Source organism: Dromaius novaehollandiae, chromosome 21, assembly GCF_036370855.1.
Source record: "Dromaius novaehollandiae isolate bDroNov1 chromosome 21, bDroNov1.hap1, whole genome shotgun sequence".
Classification (NCBI taxonomy): Eukaryota; Metazoa; Chordata; class Aves; order Casuariiformes; family Dromaiidae; genus Dromaius; species Dromaius novaehollandiae.
Genome location: NC_088118.1, coordinates 4,295,634 through 4,312,915, shown reverse-complemented (window position 1 = coordinate 4,312,915; position 17,282 = coordinate 4,295,634). Strand labels below are relative to the sequence as shown.

The window sequence follows — 17,282 nt, the reverse complement described above, 5'->3', positions numbered from 1 at the left end:
GATTAGGCCTCCCAGCTGGTAGACCTGGGGTCCCTCTGACAGTGTGGGTAGACTTAAGGGGTAGGACAAAGCTGTGGCTATGCTCCCTGAGCTCCTGAAATGCTTAGTTGATTGAGGTGGTGAAATTAGGGTGCAAAAGACTCTAAGGAGACCCTTGCAGAAAAGGAGTTGGCTAAATGCTTTGTACCTGTTAGCCAGGGAGTCTGAAATGGGCTAAAGACAGCTATCGTATTGCTGTGTGCTGATGCAAACAGGAGAGAAGGGAAGGGGCTGCTCTGTTAGCACAGGGCTGGTACAAAGGTCCCCTATGGCAAGGTCCCCTCAACAGTCTCCCCTTTCTCTCCTTTGAACCTGCTCTATGCTGTAGCACACAAATGCTTCCCTTTGCCTGCTCCCTGCCTCCCCCAGCAAGGGTTATGCAATAGCCTGGCATCACGGATGAGTCAAGAAGCAGTGCTTGTGATGGGTGGATATTGCATTCAAGGCACGCTGCTTTCCTCGTGCACTCCCACTACAGCTTCATTACTGTACCTTCTGCTCTGCTCCCAAGCATCTGCTTCCATCCCTGCCATGATATTTTAAAATACAGCCTGTGCCTGCCATAGTGCTGCTTGTGGCTTGGACTGAAAAATGCCAGGGCCTGAAATCACTGATATGAAACACGGGTGACTCATTTCAGAGAGTGCCAGGCCCGTGATAATTTTGTTAATACTGAAATCATCCGGTAGCGGATTTGTTTTCTCTCTGCTACCACCAGCAGAGCTCTCCTTGTGTTTCTAGAGCAGAAAAGGTATCAGAGGGGGAATATCGGAGTAGAGCTGGGAGCTCAGCTTACCCAGGGGATGGGCAATTCCCTCAATCTGAAGTTCTCAGGGAACTTGACTTTTCCTTAACTCATACTGGGGGGAATCAAGGCAGTTTGGGGCAAGCACTGGTAAAAGCGGCTCCCTCAGAACAGAGGCACTGGCGAAGGCTGCAGAAAGGGTCCCAACGCTCCTGCCGAAGCACACCGAGCTAGTCACAACTGCTACAGGGAGCTGAAGCAATGCCCTCGAGATACAACACCACTTGCCCCGTCCAACAGCAGAACCTGCTAGGCACCTGCCAGGCAGTAAACACGGAGCAGGGCTATTCGGTGGTGAAAGCACAATAAAACCACAAACACACACCTCTCCCACCTGTGTCAGTGCCAAGAGCAGCAACCCTGTGGCTTAATGCTGTTTGCAAAGAGTTCCCAGGAAGCTCCCTCCCCTGCCGAGCTCTGGGGTAAAGCAAGCAGGGAGCGTTGCCAGCAGGGCCAAGACACAGGCAGATGTGCAAGGCCCCGGCAGCGATGAGGAAGGGTATTTCCCAGGGGGAAAAAGGATGCGGGACCAGGGGGCCTGTGCCTAACCCTGCTGCTGGCAAGTGCTTTGCTAAGCCAGCATGCAAGCTGGAAGGGTAAACCCTAATTGGGGAAGCTCTCTGGGTTGGGAAACTAGGTCAGAATTAAGCATGGTTGGTTTCAGATGTGATCGATTTCTCTGCTCATGTAGCTGGGTGATGGTTCTGCTAAGCAGGTTGCTGCATCTGCCCCAAGAAGGGCTCTTCACCACTTCACGGGTTGGGAGGGAAAGAGAGCTAAGGTGGGCTTTCTGTCTGAGATGTGCTAATGGCCTCAGAAGGAAAAAGCTTGCTCGCGCCTCCGGACTTTGTGTGCTTGGCAGCCCCTGAGCGGGGCCAGGAGCAGGGGACTCCCGAAACCCAAGGGAACCTCTGCCCCGAGAGGGCTTGTCTCGGGAGGTGTTCTGCTTTCCCTGTGAGCGTGCTGTGCAGCTGAGATAGAGATGTTAATGTCTCCTGCGTAAAGTCAGTTTGGTGTTTTTATTTTAATGGGAGCTGAATTCTTCCCTGCTGTCTTGAAAAACGGAGTGTCTTAAAGCTCACTGAGTCTCCTCGTAGCAGTGGTGGTGGCTTGAACCTAATGCAGGCTGCGGCAGTCCTCAGTGCTCCAAGCACTGGCAGCTGAGGCAGTTGTCTCGGGTCCCCATGGGTGTGGATGGGCAGAGCTATGTCATGGTCAGGGCAGGTGGGGTGATAAAGGTCATTTTGCCCTTATGCAATGAAATGGTAGATGGCCTTGAAATAATGAAAGCCTGGTTCTTTCCCTCAAAGGCAGCATCAGCTATCACCAGGAAACAGCCAGTTTGAGAGGGATGAAGTATATCCCTGAGCGAGGGAAAGGCATCAGCTGATGTTAAGCCAGGCAGCAATGCCTGCAAAGAGGGACGGGGAGGCACAAAGACCAGGGCTGTGCGAAGCAACACTTGACGTGCGCAGGGAGAGGCAGGAGGATGCAAGGCCTCACAGCAATAACAAAAGAGCACGAGCTTGCTGCTGCAGGAGCAGCCACAGGCTAGATGAGATGTCCTGGGTCCCAGTGTGGCTTTAATCAAAGGTTTCCTGCAAGCTGTGCAGTTTTGGGGGAGGTTTCAGATAAGCGCTTTCCAAAGAAGGTGCTTTCAATCAGGGGAAGGGATGCCTATGGATCGTGGTTTGATCTTTATTTTTGTATTAGCAGCACAGCAGTTTAAGTGCTGTCCCTAACCGCTAGCCTTTCTTTTGTGTCTCAGGACAGGGAGACGGGTGCTAACCTCCTGTGCTGGCGCTGCTCTTGGTTCTGCACCCCGGCTGTGGCACGGCACTCGCAGGACACGGACCCGCAGCGTGACGGAGGGCGCTCCGACCCAGCACACAGGTACGCAGCTCTAGCTCAACTTCTCTGCTCCCTTCTTCTTGCTCGAAGCCAAGTCCTTGCAGGCTATGCGGTTCGTGGCTGGCTTTCTCCAAGGGGGGTGGGCTTTCTCTGGGACAGCTAGGACCTGCCCTGTCAGTGTACGCGCCCGGAGCCTAGTGCTTGCACCCAGGCATGCTGAGCCGAAGGAGGAAGCTGTTAAGTAAGGCCTGCTGCAGGTTACCTACTGTCCTGGTGCTGCGGGGGCCTGGGCTGGCGGGGGAGGCTGTGCGGTGCTGCGCCTTGGCTGCCTGCAGGGCTTCGGGTAGTGCTTGCCCCGTGGGGTGTCCCCAGCGGCCGTCTCGCCCCGGGGCGCTTCTCGTGGACCGTGGCGTCCTAGAAAGGACCTGCAATGCGCTGGTGCCTCCTTCACACTGATCTCCCTATTGCAGCGCTTGCCAAGTGTCCTGTGGAGGTGAAGGCTGTGCAGGGGAACAAAACCCACTCTGTCTGCAAGCTGACAGCCTCCGAGCCGAGGGCTCGGCCTCTCTGTTGCTGTGGCTTTTGCATAAGAAAAATGGGATAACAGGGCACAAAGGCATAGGGGATTTGGCTACTGGACTTACTGATCACTGAGGCACTCAAAGCTCTGCTGTAGCCCTAGGTGCAGCCAGAGCAAGTTTGCCTGGGGAAGGAGGAGATGAGTTGTGATGGTCTGACCTAGAAATCTGTGTGTGAATTGTGCTTGTGGCTTTGATGGCTCTTTGGGGGTTGGGGTCTAAAAGCCTGTTACTTAGAGCTAGGTCAGCTGTTGGGCTCCTAAGGAGCCACAGCTGGTTTTGACTTTGTCTTCCCCACCCTGTTCCTGGCTGTTGTGGTGTGTCCCTCTTGTTCTCGTCCCCTGCAGCAGTGACAGGCGGCAGTCCTCTAGCTGCTCTTTCCTTCATCTCCCCACTGGGCCTGAGCCTGTGTCAGGCCTGCAAAGGACAGGAGCCAGCTCGCGGCATATGGCCGAGCGGCCTGCCAAGCACGGGAGCAGCAAGGTGGCCCAGATAAGGGGCTGTGCTGCTTGGCGTCCCCGCGGGCTGCTCCGATGCTCCACCCAAAAGCTGTGCCCTTTGCTGGTGTCCCTCTTCTCGGGACTGCTTTTCTGACAGCACAATTTTCCGCCGATGTTAGAGGACTTGGGATGGATGCGGACTTCTTGGTGTTTTCGGCAAGACGCGAGACCTTGAGCGCTGCGTGGCACAGCTCGCTGTCCTCCCCTGTGCTTGCGATTCCGTGCGGCTGCGATCGTAATGGGGGCTGGGACGTGCCGGCTCCGTCCTTCTCCTTTCTTTAAAGGAGACCATGATTGAAACTAAGGTTTGGGAGGCGGGTAGGAGCACTGCTGTGCCTGAAACCACTCAGAAATGTTGTCTTCGGCTCACAAACTCTTTCTGGTGACGTCTGCTACCTGGGCTTTAAAATTCTTGCATCCTGCCCCAAAGCTGTGGCAGGGCAAGTTTTTGTATTCAAGTCTGAAACTGCATCTCTTGCTGCTAGCAAGAGTGACTCAATTCTCCAGGCAAATCCCTTTTGAAAGCTTAAGGCAACAAGAAAAGACCAAACAGAGGGAAACTTTGATGTTTAACTCCCACTGCTTCCTATTTGTCCTGCTCTGGATAGCGCTGGGATTATTGCAGCCTCTCAGATTTGCTGCTACATATCAAGGCTGTGGAGGCTGCTACTGCCAAAGCAGCTTTGCCCCTGACCTGCTCAGGTGGGTTACGTGAAAGCCATGGGGATGCTGAAGGGAAAATGCTATAAACATCTTAGAGATGAGACAAATGTGCTGTTATTCCTAAAAATAGTGTTGCTGTGTTCTCTTAAAAGCAGTAAAATGCTGGGAAAAGGGGAGGTGAAGCAGGTTTTCCAAGTGGGTAGGAACTACTTTGCCTGGCCCATAAAAAAGAAAATAGGGAGCAAGAGTAGGGGGTTGGGGAGCAGCACGAATACTGCTCTTGCACCTCTAGCTGCTCTAGAGCGAGTCCTGCCTCTTGGCTGCTTTTTTGCTCCCAGAAGTAGGGAAAAGAAGCATTTGCAGGGCACTGGGAAGGCGTCGTGCTAGCTAAGGAGGCAAAGGCAGATGTGCCTCAAGGCGAACAGCCTAACCTCAAGCGTGCGGCCTCCTCCTGGGGGCTGGTCCCGCTTTTCCCCTCTGCAGCCTTTCGGGCACATGGTGGGACATGGGCAGAGTGAGAAAGGTGGGTCAAACAGCATGTCGGCATAGTCACAGGGAGGAAGGATCCATGAGAAAAGCAGTTGCAGCCTGCTGTAGCAGCGCCCTGGGAGCCCTAGTGCAATTCCCCCTTACAGCACCCCTACAGTGATGGTTATGAGGGAAAAGCGGGGGGAAGGGAGTGGTGCAAAGCATGCTTGCCGAAGCCTGAGCAGGGGTACCCTCGGGAATGAATTCCCATGTCTTTGATGCTGAGCAACTTTGAGCAACTCCTCTCCCCCTCTTTTCAAGGAGCAAGGAAGACCAATCAGAAATGCAGCTTAGAGCGCAAACCTTCCTGCGGAGGAGGGTATGGTGCCTGGCCAAACGCAGTTTCTCCTGCTACAAGAAGTCACCTCCCTCTGCTTAGTCCGAACACTAAAACACTTAATGTGCGCATCTCCAGCCAACGAGATGATGCCACCGCCGTGCCCGCTCCCAGCCCCAGGGACCCGCTGCCCGCGGCAGGAGCTAGTGCAGGGAGAGCCCCGGCCTGTCCCCCAGCGCGTCCCCCCGGCAGCCGCCGCTGCTCCTCTCCCCGGAAAGGAGCCGGCAAATAAAGGATGCAGCTCGCTAGTGCAACTAGCTGGAGCGAAAAACAGGAAGGGCCGTGCGAACGGTTGCACGCCAACAGAAAGCAGCGCTTCACCTCTCCGCGTCTCCCCTTTCCCCAGACAGGCAAGTGTCGGGCACTCGCACGCGGCGTTATTTCCCTAAGCAGCGCGGCTGGGCCGGCAACCTGCCTCCCCCCGCGGGTCCCCCCCCCCTCCTCCTCCTCCTCCTCCTCCCCCCCCCCGCGCTGCGGTACGGGCAGCGGAGGGGCAGCGCGGCGCTGCCCCCGGGTCTCGCCTCCGACGCCGCCGCGGGCGGAAGTTATTTTCGGAGCAGCAAGTGTCCAAAACGCCTCCCGCGCCGCGCAGCCCCCCGGCTCCGTCCGCCCGCCCGTGCCCGCGGGGGGGCCGCGCCGCGCCGCGCTCTCACCTGTCCGTACACCTGGATGGGCTCCGGCGGCGCGGCGCGGCGGCTGCGCGGCAGCAGCGCGGAGCCGCCGCCCGCCGCCGCCAGCAGCAGCAGCAGCAGCAGGGGCCGGGGCCGGGGCCGGGGCCGGGGGGGCGGCGCGGCCCGGCCGCTGCTCGGCGTCGCCATGTTCGTGCGGCCGGGGCCGGGCCGAGCCGAGCCGAGCCGGGCGGAGCAGCGCGGAGCAGAGCAGAGCAGAGCAGAGCAGCGCGGAGCAGCGCCGCGCCGCCGCCCGGAGAGAATGTGCAATGGGCAGCGGCGCCGCTCCGCGCCTCCCCGCCCCCCGCCCCGGGGATGCTCGCCGCCCCCGCGGCCCTTCCCCTGCCCCCCCCCCCGCCCCGGGGATGCTCCGAGTCCCCCCCCAAAAGGAGCCGGGGCGCTTTCGTCTGCTCGCCGCACCCCCGCCCCGAACGCGGGCCTGGGGCGCCCGGTGTCGGGGGGCCGCTGCTCGCCCCCGAGGGCGGGCGGTTGTGGGGCGCCCCACGCAGCGGGGTTACTGCTGGAGGCCGCGCGGGGAGGCGATGGGCCGCGCAGCGTGGGTGCAGTCCGGGGGCAGGGCGCCGGGAGGGAAGGTGGTGGCAAATCCAGCCTCTGGGTTGCTGCGGCTGGTGGAGTGCGGCTTGTGCTGGTGACCCACTGCCCTTGCGCCGCAGCTACCCGTTTCCAGATGTTTCGGGAGGAGGGAAAACGATGGCCGGGCCCGCGGATGCCTGGGAAGCGCAGGGGAGCGGCCGCCACGCGTGCGCTGCGCCGAGGCGGGGATGCGCGGGGCCCGCGGCGGTGCACGGGCTCGGGGTGCCAGGCGTTTCTGCGTCAGGCGCTGCGGAGGCTGCCAGGCTTGAAAGCGGCCACGGGTTTTCTGCCAGCCTTAACCTTCCCTGCCCGTGCAGTGGGAGCAAGGTGCTGTCAGAGCCAGCCTGGCCGTACTCCGGCTACTTTCTGATGCACCGGAGCTGTTGATCGAATGTCACGCGCCGGGGGAGTTCTTGCAGTATGTTTTACTCTGCCTGTGTGAGGAGGGACAGAGCGGAGAGGCGGGAAGCTTGGCGGTGCAGGTGTTGTGCATGCTTCACCCCCCCTTTGACTGCGGGGAGGGCGGTCTGCAGGGTGGGACCTTTCTGCCTTATGGTTTTGAATCTTTGCGAACTTCTTGGAAGTTTTTGCCGCTCCAGACTGTTCCGTGAGGTCGTGCTGCCGGCGTGTCGGTAGGGGTACCTGGGCCCTTTTCTGTCTCCGGGCTCGTTTCTATACTGTTTCTCTTGTGTTTCGGTCTGTTACTCATCTAAAGCAATATCGGAGAAGCCCACATCGTTTTTAAATCTCTACCAGACTTGCACGTTGTTTGACTGGGGTGGCGACATGTTTCTGAGTGTCGGGTTAAGGCTCCTTGTGATTTTGAGCATTTCATGGGAAAGAAGAGCAGCTGTGAAAGACTTCTGTTTCCTGTGATAGATGATTTACGAAGTCCATACATTCTGCAGTTATTGCGGAGATTATCCCCTTTGCCAACAGTTATGCTACTTGCCCAGTCTTTCTCAAGCACTGTTGCCGTGCTGGATGTTTTTGTGCGTGCGTAGTTGTGTGGTGATCGGTTCGGGCTGCCGGGAGCTCGGACTGCTTGGAGAAGCGGCTGGCGAGGGACTGGTTCGTGGGGCGGCTCGGCTGGCGGTGACGTAGGAACAGGTCCCCGTTGCTGCGGAGGTGCGTCGGGTGCGATGAAATCTGGAAATCTGCATAACGTTTAGGCATTTTTCGGGCAAGGCAGTGCCATTTTCCAGGCGTTACGGACAGGGGGCTGGAAGTGGGAGAGCGGATCGGAGGCTAAAGGAGAGCAGCGCTTCTGTGCCCTTCCTCCACTGCCCTTGCGGCTACGCGGAGGTGTTTAACGGGGATAACCGTGCCGCTAAGCTAAGGCCTCGCCTCTCTGCTACCGTCTTTCGTCTTGGAGATGCTGGAAGTAGACCGATGGCTTTGTCTCTTCGCCTTGCGTGCTGTTTGCTGCCCTGGCGTTTCTAGTGCTGTCGGGAAACCTTCACGGAAAATGGATGCAAACTGGCAGCGGGGGAATGGCAGCGCGTAAATCCTGCGGACAGCCCTGGGGCGATCTCGTCCCCCGGCTTTCGCTGGCTTTAATAGCAGAAATGATGTCCCGACCTTTCCCTGAGGTCCCTTTTGCCTGGAAACCCCGTTAGTGTGTTTCAATCACTGAGTCGATACAATTATGAGCCCTGCTAATGAAGCTCTCAGCTGTCTCCGCCGAGCGTCATGTCCCTCCGGGGACCGGGAGGTCACCGCGGATAAGGGCAGAGTCCGTAGGAAATTGGTATCGCGCAGGAATCCTGATGTTTATCGGGAGCAGATTTTCCGGGCAAGGTATGGGAGGCCCGAGACAGGCTGTGGCACTGGTGCGGGGGCACGGACGCGGTCGGGTCTCGCCTTCGCCCGGCACGGCCCCTCGCTCCCGGCGGGACCGAGCCCCGCGGGGTTGTTTGGGTTGGCGCGAGGGGGAGAGCAGTAGCGAGGACCTCGGGAGTGAACTTAGAGCTGGTAAATGGTAACAGATGAATAGCTCTTTCTTTGCTGAGGGAAATATATTTTTCTTCTGCCAGGGTAGGTTTTTTTCTTTAAAAAAAAAAGTCCGTCTCCCGCTGTAAGGGGGAGGGCGAGCGCAGCAGAGTTTATTTTAAGGTCCATCTGGATTTCATCAGCAGTGAACGCTGTGAACTCAGGGAGGGAGGTAAGAAGCCCCTTCCCCCTCCTTTCCTCCTCCCTCCCTCCGCCTCGCTCGTCCTTGCCGGGGAGCGTGTCCCGCGCCCCTGCCGTGCCGGTGGCCTCGCCTGCCGTCGCGCCGGCAGAGGTGTTCAGAGCAAGCGCCGGAGCGGCCCGCGGAGCGCCGTCGGGGCGCCCGGGGGGGCTGAGCGTGCCGCAGGAGGCCGGCCGGCTCGCGTCGCCGCGCGGGGTCCGCGTGCCAAAGCGCCTGCCCTTTGGGCAATGCAGCAAGGTACCGATCTCAGCAATCGCTTACGCATTTATTTCATGGGTCATCTAGCTTTTATATGAACAATTAGCAGCCTTTTTGCCTGCAGAGCCAAATCTCTGCATGGGGCATAAGCGGGGCCCCGCAGGTCACTAATCCTTTCTTCCCTTTCCCCTCTCTGTGCTCTCGTGCCAAGAGTCCCTGGCTCAAAATCCAGTGCAATAACCATCTCCTGCAGGTCTTGGACCTTGCTGTTCGGAGAGCTGCGGCAAAGCGGCTCCTTCTTTCCGGACGGGAGAGCGGTCTCCCGGGGGGAGCCGGGGAGGGCGGTCGGCCGGCCCGTGGGGCCGCGGGTGCCGGTGGCAGCGGGTGCAGAAACCCGCGTCGGTTGTCACCTGGCGCCGGTGGTGGCGGCAGCCTGCAGGGTGGTGTTTCGGCGCGAGCTGGACCCGCGCAGACCGTTGTTTTCCCACGCCGTCTGTAAGAAGAGCCGGCGCGTGTAGCAGCCAGCGGAGGCTGTGCCCCGCGTTGCAGCAGGACAGGCTCTGCAGCGGTGACACCTCCTCTGGGACCGCGCTAAGGGCCGAGTTTGTCCCGTGCTTAATAACCAGACTGGTGAAATAGAGTCATCTGGGTTATGGCACGGCTGGTAGAGAGGGTCAGGAAAAAATGGGGATACCGGTGCTATCGCTCAGCTCCCTGGTGCCCTTCGGCAGGTCGCTCGGCCACTCTGCGCTGCTCCCATCGTCCAGCTTGTCTAGAGTCCGGATTTAGGAGGAACCGCGTGCCCACGCGGCCCCCTGGCCGGGCCTGCGGTAAGCAGGGCTGCGTAACGTGTAGTCCAAGCAGCCGAGCCCGCCAGCAGTGGCTTTCTCCGCAGGCCCAGGTGCGTCCAGGTGGGCTCACGCGTTGCTGCAGTTTCGTTTGCTGTTTCGGACCCCGCAGGAAGGGTTCGTTAGCCTGCATACGTGTTTTTGCCGAGGCAGCTCTGGCTGGAGACGGTGCTCCTCCCGGCATGCATTTAAAAGGCAGGCGGGCTTGGAGGAAGGACGGGGGGATTTGACATCCCGCTCAGGTCAGGATGGTCTGACGGACCCATGGTAGCACTGGAAACTTGCTCCGCTCCCTGGTACTGTGTTTTATAAGAGTCTCGTATCCTCCAAAGATGCTTGCTGGCAGCTTCCCCTTCTCCGTGCGTGTTTCTGTCGTAGCAGATTCTTGTGATTGCTCCCAGCAGCTGCAATATAACCCTGCAGCTTCTGTGGGACGGCTCCCACCACGCTGCATCCGGCCCTTGCTCCCCGCCGCTGCTGACCTGCCGTGCAGCTGGAGTTGGCCAGCTGTGCTGTACCGAAACCGCCACAAAGCAACCGATCCTTCTGTGGCTGCCCGTCTGACACTGCATCTACTTTTATTGGCATAGTGGGAGCGATGTTGCTTGCGCGTGCGGTTTGTGTAGCCGGCGCTGTGGCTCTCTGGCGTACGAGCCTTTAATTTACAAAGTAAATGTCCCGGAGGAGCTAGCTCGGGGGTTGAGCACTGCCACGTGTTGCAGCGAGCTCTCGTAGCCTGCTTGCGTTCACAGAGCAGTCTCGTAAGGGTCCAGAGGCTGCACTGGCACGCGGCACCCCGTGAATGCAATGGTCTTCCCAGAGCCTCTCATCGGGCTGCTATAGAGATAGCTCGGCTCTTGCAGAGCCACAGGTCCAGAATTCAATTTTCTCTGCGTGTGCTTGTCGCCGTGTAGAGGGAGGGTGGCCTGATGTTTGGATGAAGGCGAGAGCTGGTGCTGGATTCAGTGTCACCCTTAACGGAGGGGCGGAGGTGTCCCTCCACCCCGGGAACGCGCTAGGAGGTCGGGGGCTGGCAGGTTTCCTACACGCGCCCAGGGAACCGTGCCGTCGTGCTGTGCGTGTGCCGGAGATTTGGGGAACACAGAGAAACGGCGGCTCTAATCTGGCTCCGCTTCGAGCTTAATCAAACCTGCCGTGTGGTCAACATCCTGCCCCGGCGCGGTCCAAATGCCTGAGACCTGAGATGCCTGAAAGTTTCGTGGTGAGGCCGATCTTCCAGAGCGGGGGGCTTCCCTCGCTGGAGCTAAGCTCCTGCCCTTGAAGCCCCTGATGCCTGTGCGGGTCTTTGTGTTGACTTTTGCTGCAGAGGAGGGCCCAGCCCCTGACAGCTGGTAGGGCTTAAATCTTACATAGTTTTCCCTGCAGAAGCTCTCTCTCTGAGCACTTGGTCATCGCTCAGTGCTCTTGTGACCACAGCCGGGGCAGGGTAGGCTGTGGGGGGCTGCGTGCTGCTGGGGCAGGGGGGATGTCGGGCCCCGAACCCTGGCTCGCTGCCTGGTCCTGCTGCCTGGAGGAGCTCGTGGCCGCTGCTGAGGGCTTCTCCTTGACTTCTCTGCCAGCCTGGACCTTCCCGTGGGTTGACGTCCCATGGGCAAAACGGGGCACGGGCGGCAACGCGAGCCGGCGGGGTCGCGCTGTGCCATTCGTTGTGCTGCGGGAGCCATGGCCCGGTCGCTCCCAGCACCGCGGTGTAGCTGCTGGGGTCCCTGCGCGCGGCTCGTGGCTAATTACGTGCTGGAGCGCCAAGCAAATGGGCTTGAGTCAAAACCCGGGGCCTGCAGTCTCCTGCGCGGCGGGGAGGGACCGCTCCGGCTCCCAGCAATGTGCAGCACGCGAGCAGATGCTTTAATTAAGCTGTGCATGGCCTGGGGTAAAAGCAGTACGTGCAAGACGGAGGGACGGGAGTGTGTTCTGCCCTTCACGAGGGAGCCGCTTTCCGGGCAGATTTGCCTTCTCGCAGTCGCTGGAGTGAAAGCGTGCCCAGAAACGCCTCCGGCAGCCGCTGGCCGTCTGCGGAGGAAGGTGGTGCTCCGTTGGCATGACCACGTCTCTGGGAGGTGGCAGGCGAGCCAAGCCGAGCAGACGGTGGGTCTCGAGGGGATGTAGCCTATTTGTTTAGGTGCGTATGGACATGTGTAATGTATCAGGGACATCCCTCTGCCACCTCTGTATCTCCTTTTATGTGGCAATACATCTAACAGCCTTTACACAACCCGTGCAGTATCTCTGTTTCATACGAGGGTACGCAATTTTTAGTAGCATTGGTTTCCTAAGAGCAGGATGAATTACATGTCCCTCTGGGGCCCGGCCACGCTGTCCTTAGAAAAAGCTGTTCCCATCAAAGAGCGTCCTCCTCCAGTGGAGTTAGCAGCATGGCACTCGTGGCCTTTTATATATATGTATGTGTGTATATATATATATATATTTGTGTGTCTGTGTATGTATATATAAGGTTTTTAAAGACAAAAAGGCTTGCGGTGTAGTGTTCATGCACGTGGCAGGGGGTCTTCCTTTCCGGATGCTTGACCTGGGGCGCAAAGGCCTGGTTTTCGGGGTGCGGGGGCTGCGCAGGGCCTTCGTACGGGGCGCTGGTGTGGCCCGGTGCTCGGGGTGGGCGCAGGCGGGCCGCAGCGGCACTGGCTTCCGCTGGCGGAGAGGGAGCGCCGGCCCCGGCACGTAGCAGAGGATGCGGCGCTGCCGGCGTCCCCGCACGTGTCTGCAGCATTGCAGTGGGCCGGTGGTAGGGCATGGTGGTAGGGCACGTTGTTTTCCTGGGGGGACCTCTCGGTCAGGACGGGTGCGTTTCTGTCGGCCTGCGTACGTGTAGGTGCCGATGCCCGAGCATCTGCGCCTTGGACGTTCGTGTGCGGTGGATCTCGGATGGCGACAGGCAGCTCAGGTGGCATTGCCTAACGGGGCATCCCGGCCTCGCGGCGATTGCTGGCCGCTCTGCGGCCTCTCGTCATTGGGGAAGACGGGAGGACGTGGCGTAGGCGATGGGTGAGCCGGCACATTCAGCCGGGCCGTGCTGCCCATACTTCCAGCGATGGGCACCAGCGGGCAAATAGCACTTTGCCGGATGCTCTAATTTCCAAAGAGCCGTAAAGCCAAGCATGCCAAAGCGAGTCGGACAAGGCAGGTGGGCCAGCGGCCAAAACCGAGCGCCTTGCAAGAGAGATGGAAGGCATCGCTGGGGTGGTGCAGGGTGACTCACTGAAATCGCAGCTGGAGAGCATCAGCAGCTCTGCGAAATGTGGCCCCGCCAGCAGATTTTGCCTGCGGAGGCTGCAGTGGAGGAGGTCAGTAGCTGAAGGTGTGCCGTGCTTTGGCGTGGGCTGATGCGGGCGGGCGAAGCCCCGTTGGTGTCGGTGGTGTTACGCTGCTGCGCACTGCTGAGAACGTGTGCCGAAAGCAGGAGCCAAGATCAGAAGTGGGGGGTGCCTCTGCAAATAGGTGCTTTCCCTGCAAATAGGTGCTTTCCAGGGTAACAGGAATGAGCCGCTGTGTAGGCTGTGCCGTTTCCAGCGGGGAAGGCGAAGACGCTTGCCATGAATTTTGTTCCCCTTGCCGGGCGCGCGCTCGTTAACAAGCCTCCCTTGCCTCGGGTTTCCTGGCGCACGAAGCGGGAGCCATTACCCGTGTCTGCTGCTGTTTCCTCATTTAGCATACGCCGCTTGGGCTAATTACACACAAAAATCCTCCCAGTGCTGCACCCGCCGCCGCATTAGCGTCTTCCGAAAGGGAGGCTCTCCACTTAGCATCTTTAAAGGGAACGGTAGCGCGGCAGCACGTCAAATGGAGGGGAGGCAGCTGGGGGAGGCGGGGGGAGAGGCTGAACGGATGCGATGTGCTTTAGCAAAGGCAAGCAGGGAAACCCGCCTCACGGACGTCTCTTTGTCCTTGTCCCAGCCTGGCTGCACTCTCAGGGATGCCTAGAGGTGACTGATGGTAGGAGGTGCTCTATATCCTACAGCAGCAGTGCTTAATTAAGCGCCTTGGGGGACGAGGGACAACCGCGTTGTTAGGTGTCACTATTGCATTGCTGTAGCAGCAACAGATGCAGCTCTGGTTTTAAGGAGGTGGTGGAGAAACGGGAGGGAGCAACAACATTGCCTCTCCGTAGCTGTATGTAGGTCTGGTCCTGGAAATGTTGCGAGCCTCTCCGTGGGTAAGCGCTGCCTCTCCCTGTTGCGTGGGGAGGTGATGCCGAAAGGTGCTCCTAGGGCCACGTTGTGTCTCCCACGGCACCATTAACTTTCTCCTTTGCACGTTCAGGCTGCGGTCCCACTCAAGCGGCAGCTCCCAGCACCGCTGCCGGCCGATGGGCACGGTGGTAGCTACCCCGGGGCAGGACTGGGGACCCCGCTTTGAAACGCGGTCCCGCTGCGTGTGTCCGCGCCCGGCAGAGGCCGATGCAGAGTACCCTTCGCTTTGCTCTTGGGTTTCAGGACTTCTCCAAACGCACACCGTAACCCTTGTAGCTGTGGTGGCTCGGAAACCTTTTTCTTTGTGCGGGGAAGAGGCGGCTTGGAAAGGGGTGTTTGGTTATGCAGCCACTTGCTGGGATCCCCCAGGCGTTCGCAGGTCTGTGCCCCAGAGCAGGCTGGTTGTCGTGTATCGTGTTGAGACGTCTTGGTCTTGGGCTCAGGAATTAATGCAGAAGGGCCCGTCAAGGCGAACGTCTCCCACGGCTCAGTCCCGGTGACCTTTGCGAGAGTGGCTGTGCTTGCAGCGCGACCGCTCTTGCAAACATAATTAACTTGCTCGACTTTAATTTCTCCCCCTGCGTGCTCGCTTGCATGCTCGCTCGCGCTCTCGCTCGACAAACACCCAAAGGCATCGGTGCGCGTTATGTGCTAATTGGCTATAAAATTTCAGTCTGAAGGAGCAGCCTGGGATGTGTTATCAAATCCTTGCAGTACGTCGAACGGCAGCGTGCGCGGCCCCAACGGGGATCCGACCCCAGAGCTGTGGTTTTGCAGAGCAGGAGAGTTATTTCTGTAAGCTCCCGTGGCAGAGGAACATCAGGATCACGGTGGGGTTTCTGCTGAAGGTCCAGGTTATGGAGAGGACAGCCGGGAGCGTGAGGGCACTGCTGCCTCTCGGTGTGGTTGTCTTTGCAGTAGGCATTGCTATAAAACAAGGCTCCGTGCCTGCCGTGCGCTGTGACCTCCTTGCTCGTCTCTCGTTTAGTGAGGATGCGTGACGTTCAGCTCTGAGCTTTGCCCCACCCCAACACCCTCCTGGGCCTCCGGCATTTGCAGGGCGCGATGCTGGCAGCGTCCTCTCTCAGGCCGCGCATTGCGATGCCCTTTAAAGAAGGGGACGAGCACTCACCGGGGAGAGGCCCGGAGCGTCCGTGGTCGCTCGGGTGCCGCGTGGCGCCGGGGCAGGCAGGCGGAGCAGGGTCTCCCCCGGCAGCTTTCTGGGCCTCCGGCGCCAGCCCTTAGGCAGGGTTGATCAGTGCGTGTTTGTTCGGCCCATAAACGAGCCCTCGGCTGGGGAAGGCCGTGCCGAGGAGGGCGCTTGTCTAGCGGAACATCAGTGCGTTTTTTAAGAAAAGGTGCAACTCGTGCGCTAGATTTTACAAGCAAAGCTCGGAGCTGCTGCTCTGTTCTAGCTGGGGGGATCGTGCCTCGGCCAAAAAAGGTCACGCTTTCCTCATTCTGGCCATCCCCTTCGTCCTATCCTTAATATCCCCTGGAAGTACGGAGAGGCCGTCCCCTCTTAATCATTAAACAGCTCATCCGCTTCCCCACGGGGCACCGCGCATCCTTTCAGGCAGGCATCTCGCGTGCGGCAAGCGGTATAAATCGCGCTCCCGACATCCATGGCCATGATAGAGGTCCCGCTCGGTCCTTGCAGAGCGGCACGCGCCCCGCCGCCCGTGTGGACCTGCAGTAGCGGGCTCGCGTGTGGCACGTGCGCGGGCCTCGTCGGCAGTGCCGTGCCCCGGGGTGCCGCAGCGGCAGCCCGTGCCCAGGGCGCGGGCTCGGGGTGCCAAGAGGAGGTCCACCTCGCGGTGGCCGTGCTCGGTGGCCATCCCCGCGGCGGCCTGTTGTAAGCAACACCTCCATCTTGTGGCTAAAGCAGCGCCCGGGTCCTCGCAAACCCGGCCTTTGCGTCTCCTCCAGCGCCGCTCGCCCGAAACGCCTTGGCTGGGTGCGTGGGCTCGGGCGGGCGATGCACCCCGGGGGCTGCCCTGGGCAAGCGGGGGGGAGAAGGGTGCAGCTGCTGGGGCGGACGGGTGCTCGGGCAACCCGCTTACCGCCGTTGGATCTCTGTGGCTTGCAGAGAGGAACATCCATATGATCCTCTCTCTTTCCTTCCCTGGAAACAAGTCCGTAGTGGTTTTTGGCTGGGATTGTTTAATTTTTGCAACGTGTGTATATTTTTGGCAGTTGCCCCTTATCTGGGCCAGCCAGAGGCAAGTGCCCTTAGGTGTAAGTGTAATAGAAACTGCCTTCGGTTGTAAAGCCGCCGGGGCGAGTAATTACTTTTCATAGCAGTTGTGGCTTCTCAACCAAGATGCGTGGTGGGGTGGATGTGAAAGGTGTGGGGCGGGATGTCAGGTGAGGAGCAGCTTGGGGAGATGCTAACAGAGGGCGGGGGGGGATAAACCAACCTACCCCAAATGTATTTATGTCTGCGCACGGAAGAGGTACGGAGGGTTTCCCTCGGAGCGTTTGGTTGCGTCGTTTTTAGCGCTGTCCGAGAGCAGAGCGAGGAGCTGCCGAGGGAGAGGGGAGTGCCGGTGCTGTGCGTCGAGGCAGGAGAGTTTCTCTCGGTAGAAGCGAGGGAGGGAGCTAATGCCCGCGATCTGGGCTGTAACAACACGGACCAAATCCGTGACTTGTAATTCCTGGAGCCCTGCTCCCTAAGCCCCCGGCTCAGCAAAATCCCGCGCTTCGGAGGAGCCGGCAGGGTTAGGGAGCAGGACGGGCAGGGCCGCGTGCGGGAGCCTGGGCACCCTGCGCCGCGAGGACTCGCGCGCCCCAGCAGCAGCCAGCGGCACCCCGCGGTGTTGGCGAGGCTGCGGGTGCTGGTGGTGGTGGAAACCTGACCGTGGTCCACCAAGCAGCGATGTAGTCAGGTTGTCAGAGGATTACGGGAAGCTGACGCCATCCGCGTGCGTCCGTCCTCGGGCTCGAGCAGGACGAAGGGGACTAGCCTGGGGTGTGCAGAGACGGCCCTTTCTGCAGTGCCTGGGTATCTTTTACTGGCTCCGCAGAACCGTCTTTGGAGGGAGGAGGGACACGCGGGGACGAGGTGCCCGAGAGGTCACGGTCAGGGTGGCACTTCCCAGAGGAACCAGGCCCGGCGTCCCCCGGAGCGGGCCGGGCTCCCTGACCGGTACCGAGCGCTCGCGGACCAAGGGTGCTCCTGGGCGGCATGAGGAAACTGGCTTGCACCATCTACAGTCTGCGCCTGGTAGCTGTGCCGAGTCTGTAAGCCTGCGGG

The 17,282-nt window shown here is 59.7% G+C and overlaps 1 protein-coding gene across 2 annotated transcripts in view; it reads right to left on the bottom strand.

Annotated features, from left to right (window-relative positions):
• Positions 1-6,235, bottom strand: part of SORL1 (sortilin related receptor 1) — a 53,518-nt gene extending 47,283 nt beyond the window's left edge. For both annotated transcript variants that reach the window (XM_064524281.1, XM_064524282.1), the window contains exon 1: positions 5,955-6,235. In XM_064524281.1, the coding sequence (XP_064380351.1) occupies positions 5,955-6,119 (165 nt within the window). In that variant the 5' untranslated portion in view covers positions 6,120-6,235. The remainder of the gene's footprint in view (positions 1-5,954) is intronic.
• Between the last annotated feature and the right edge of the window lie 11,047 nt (positions 6,236-17,282).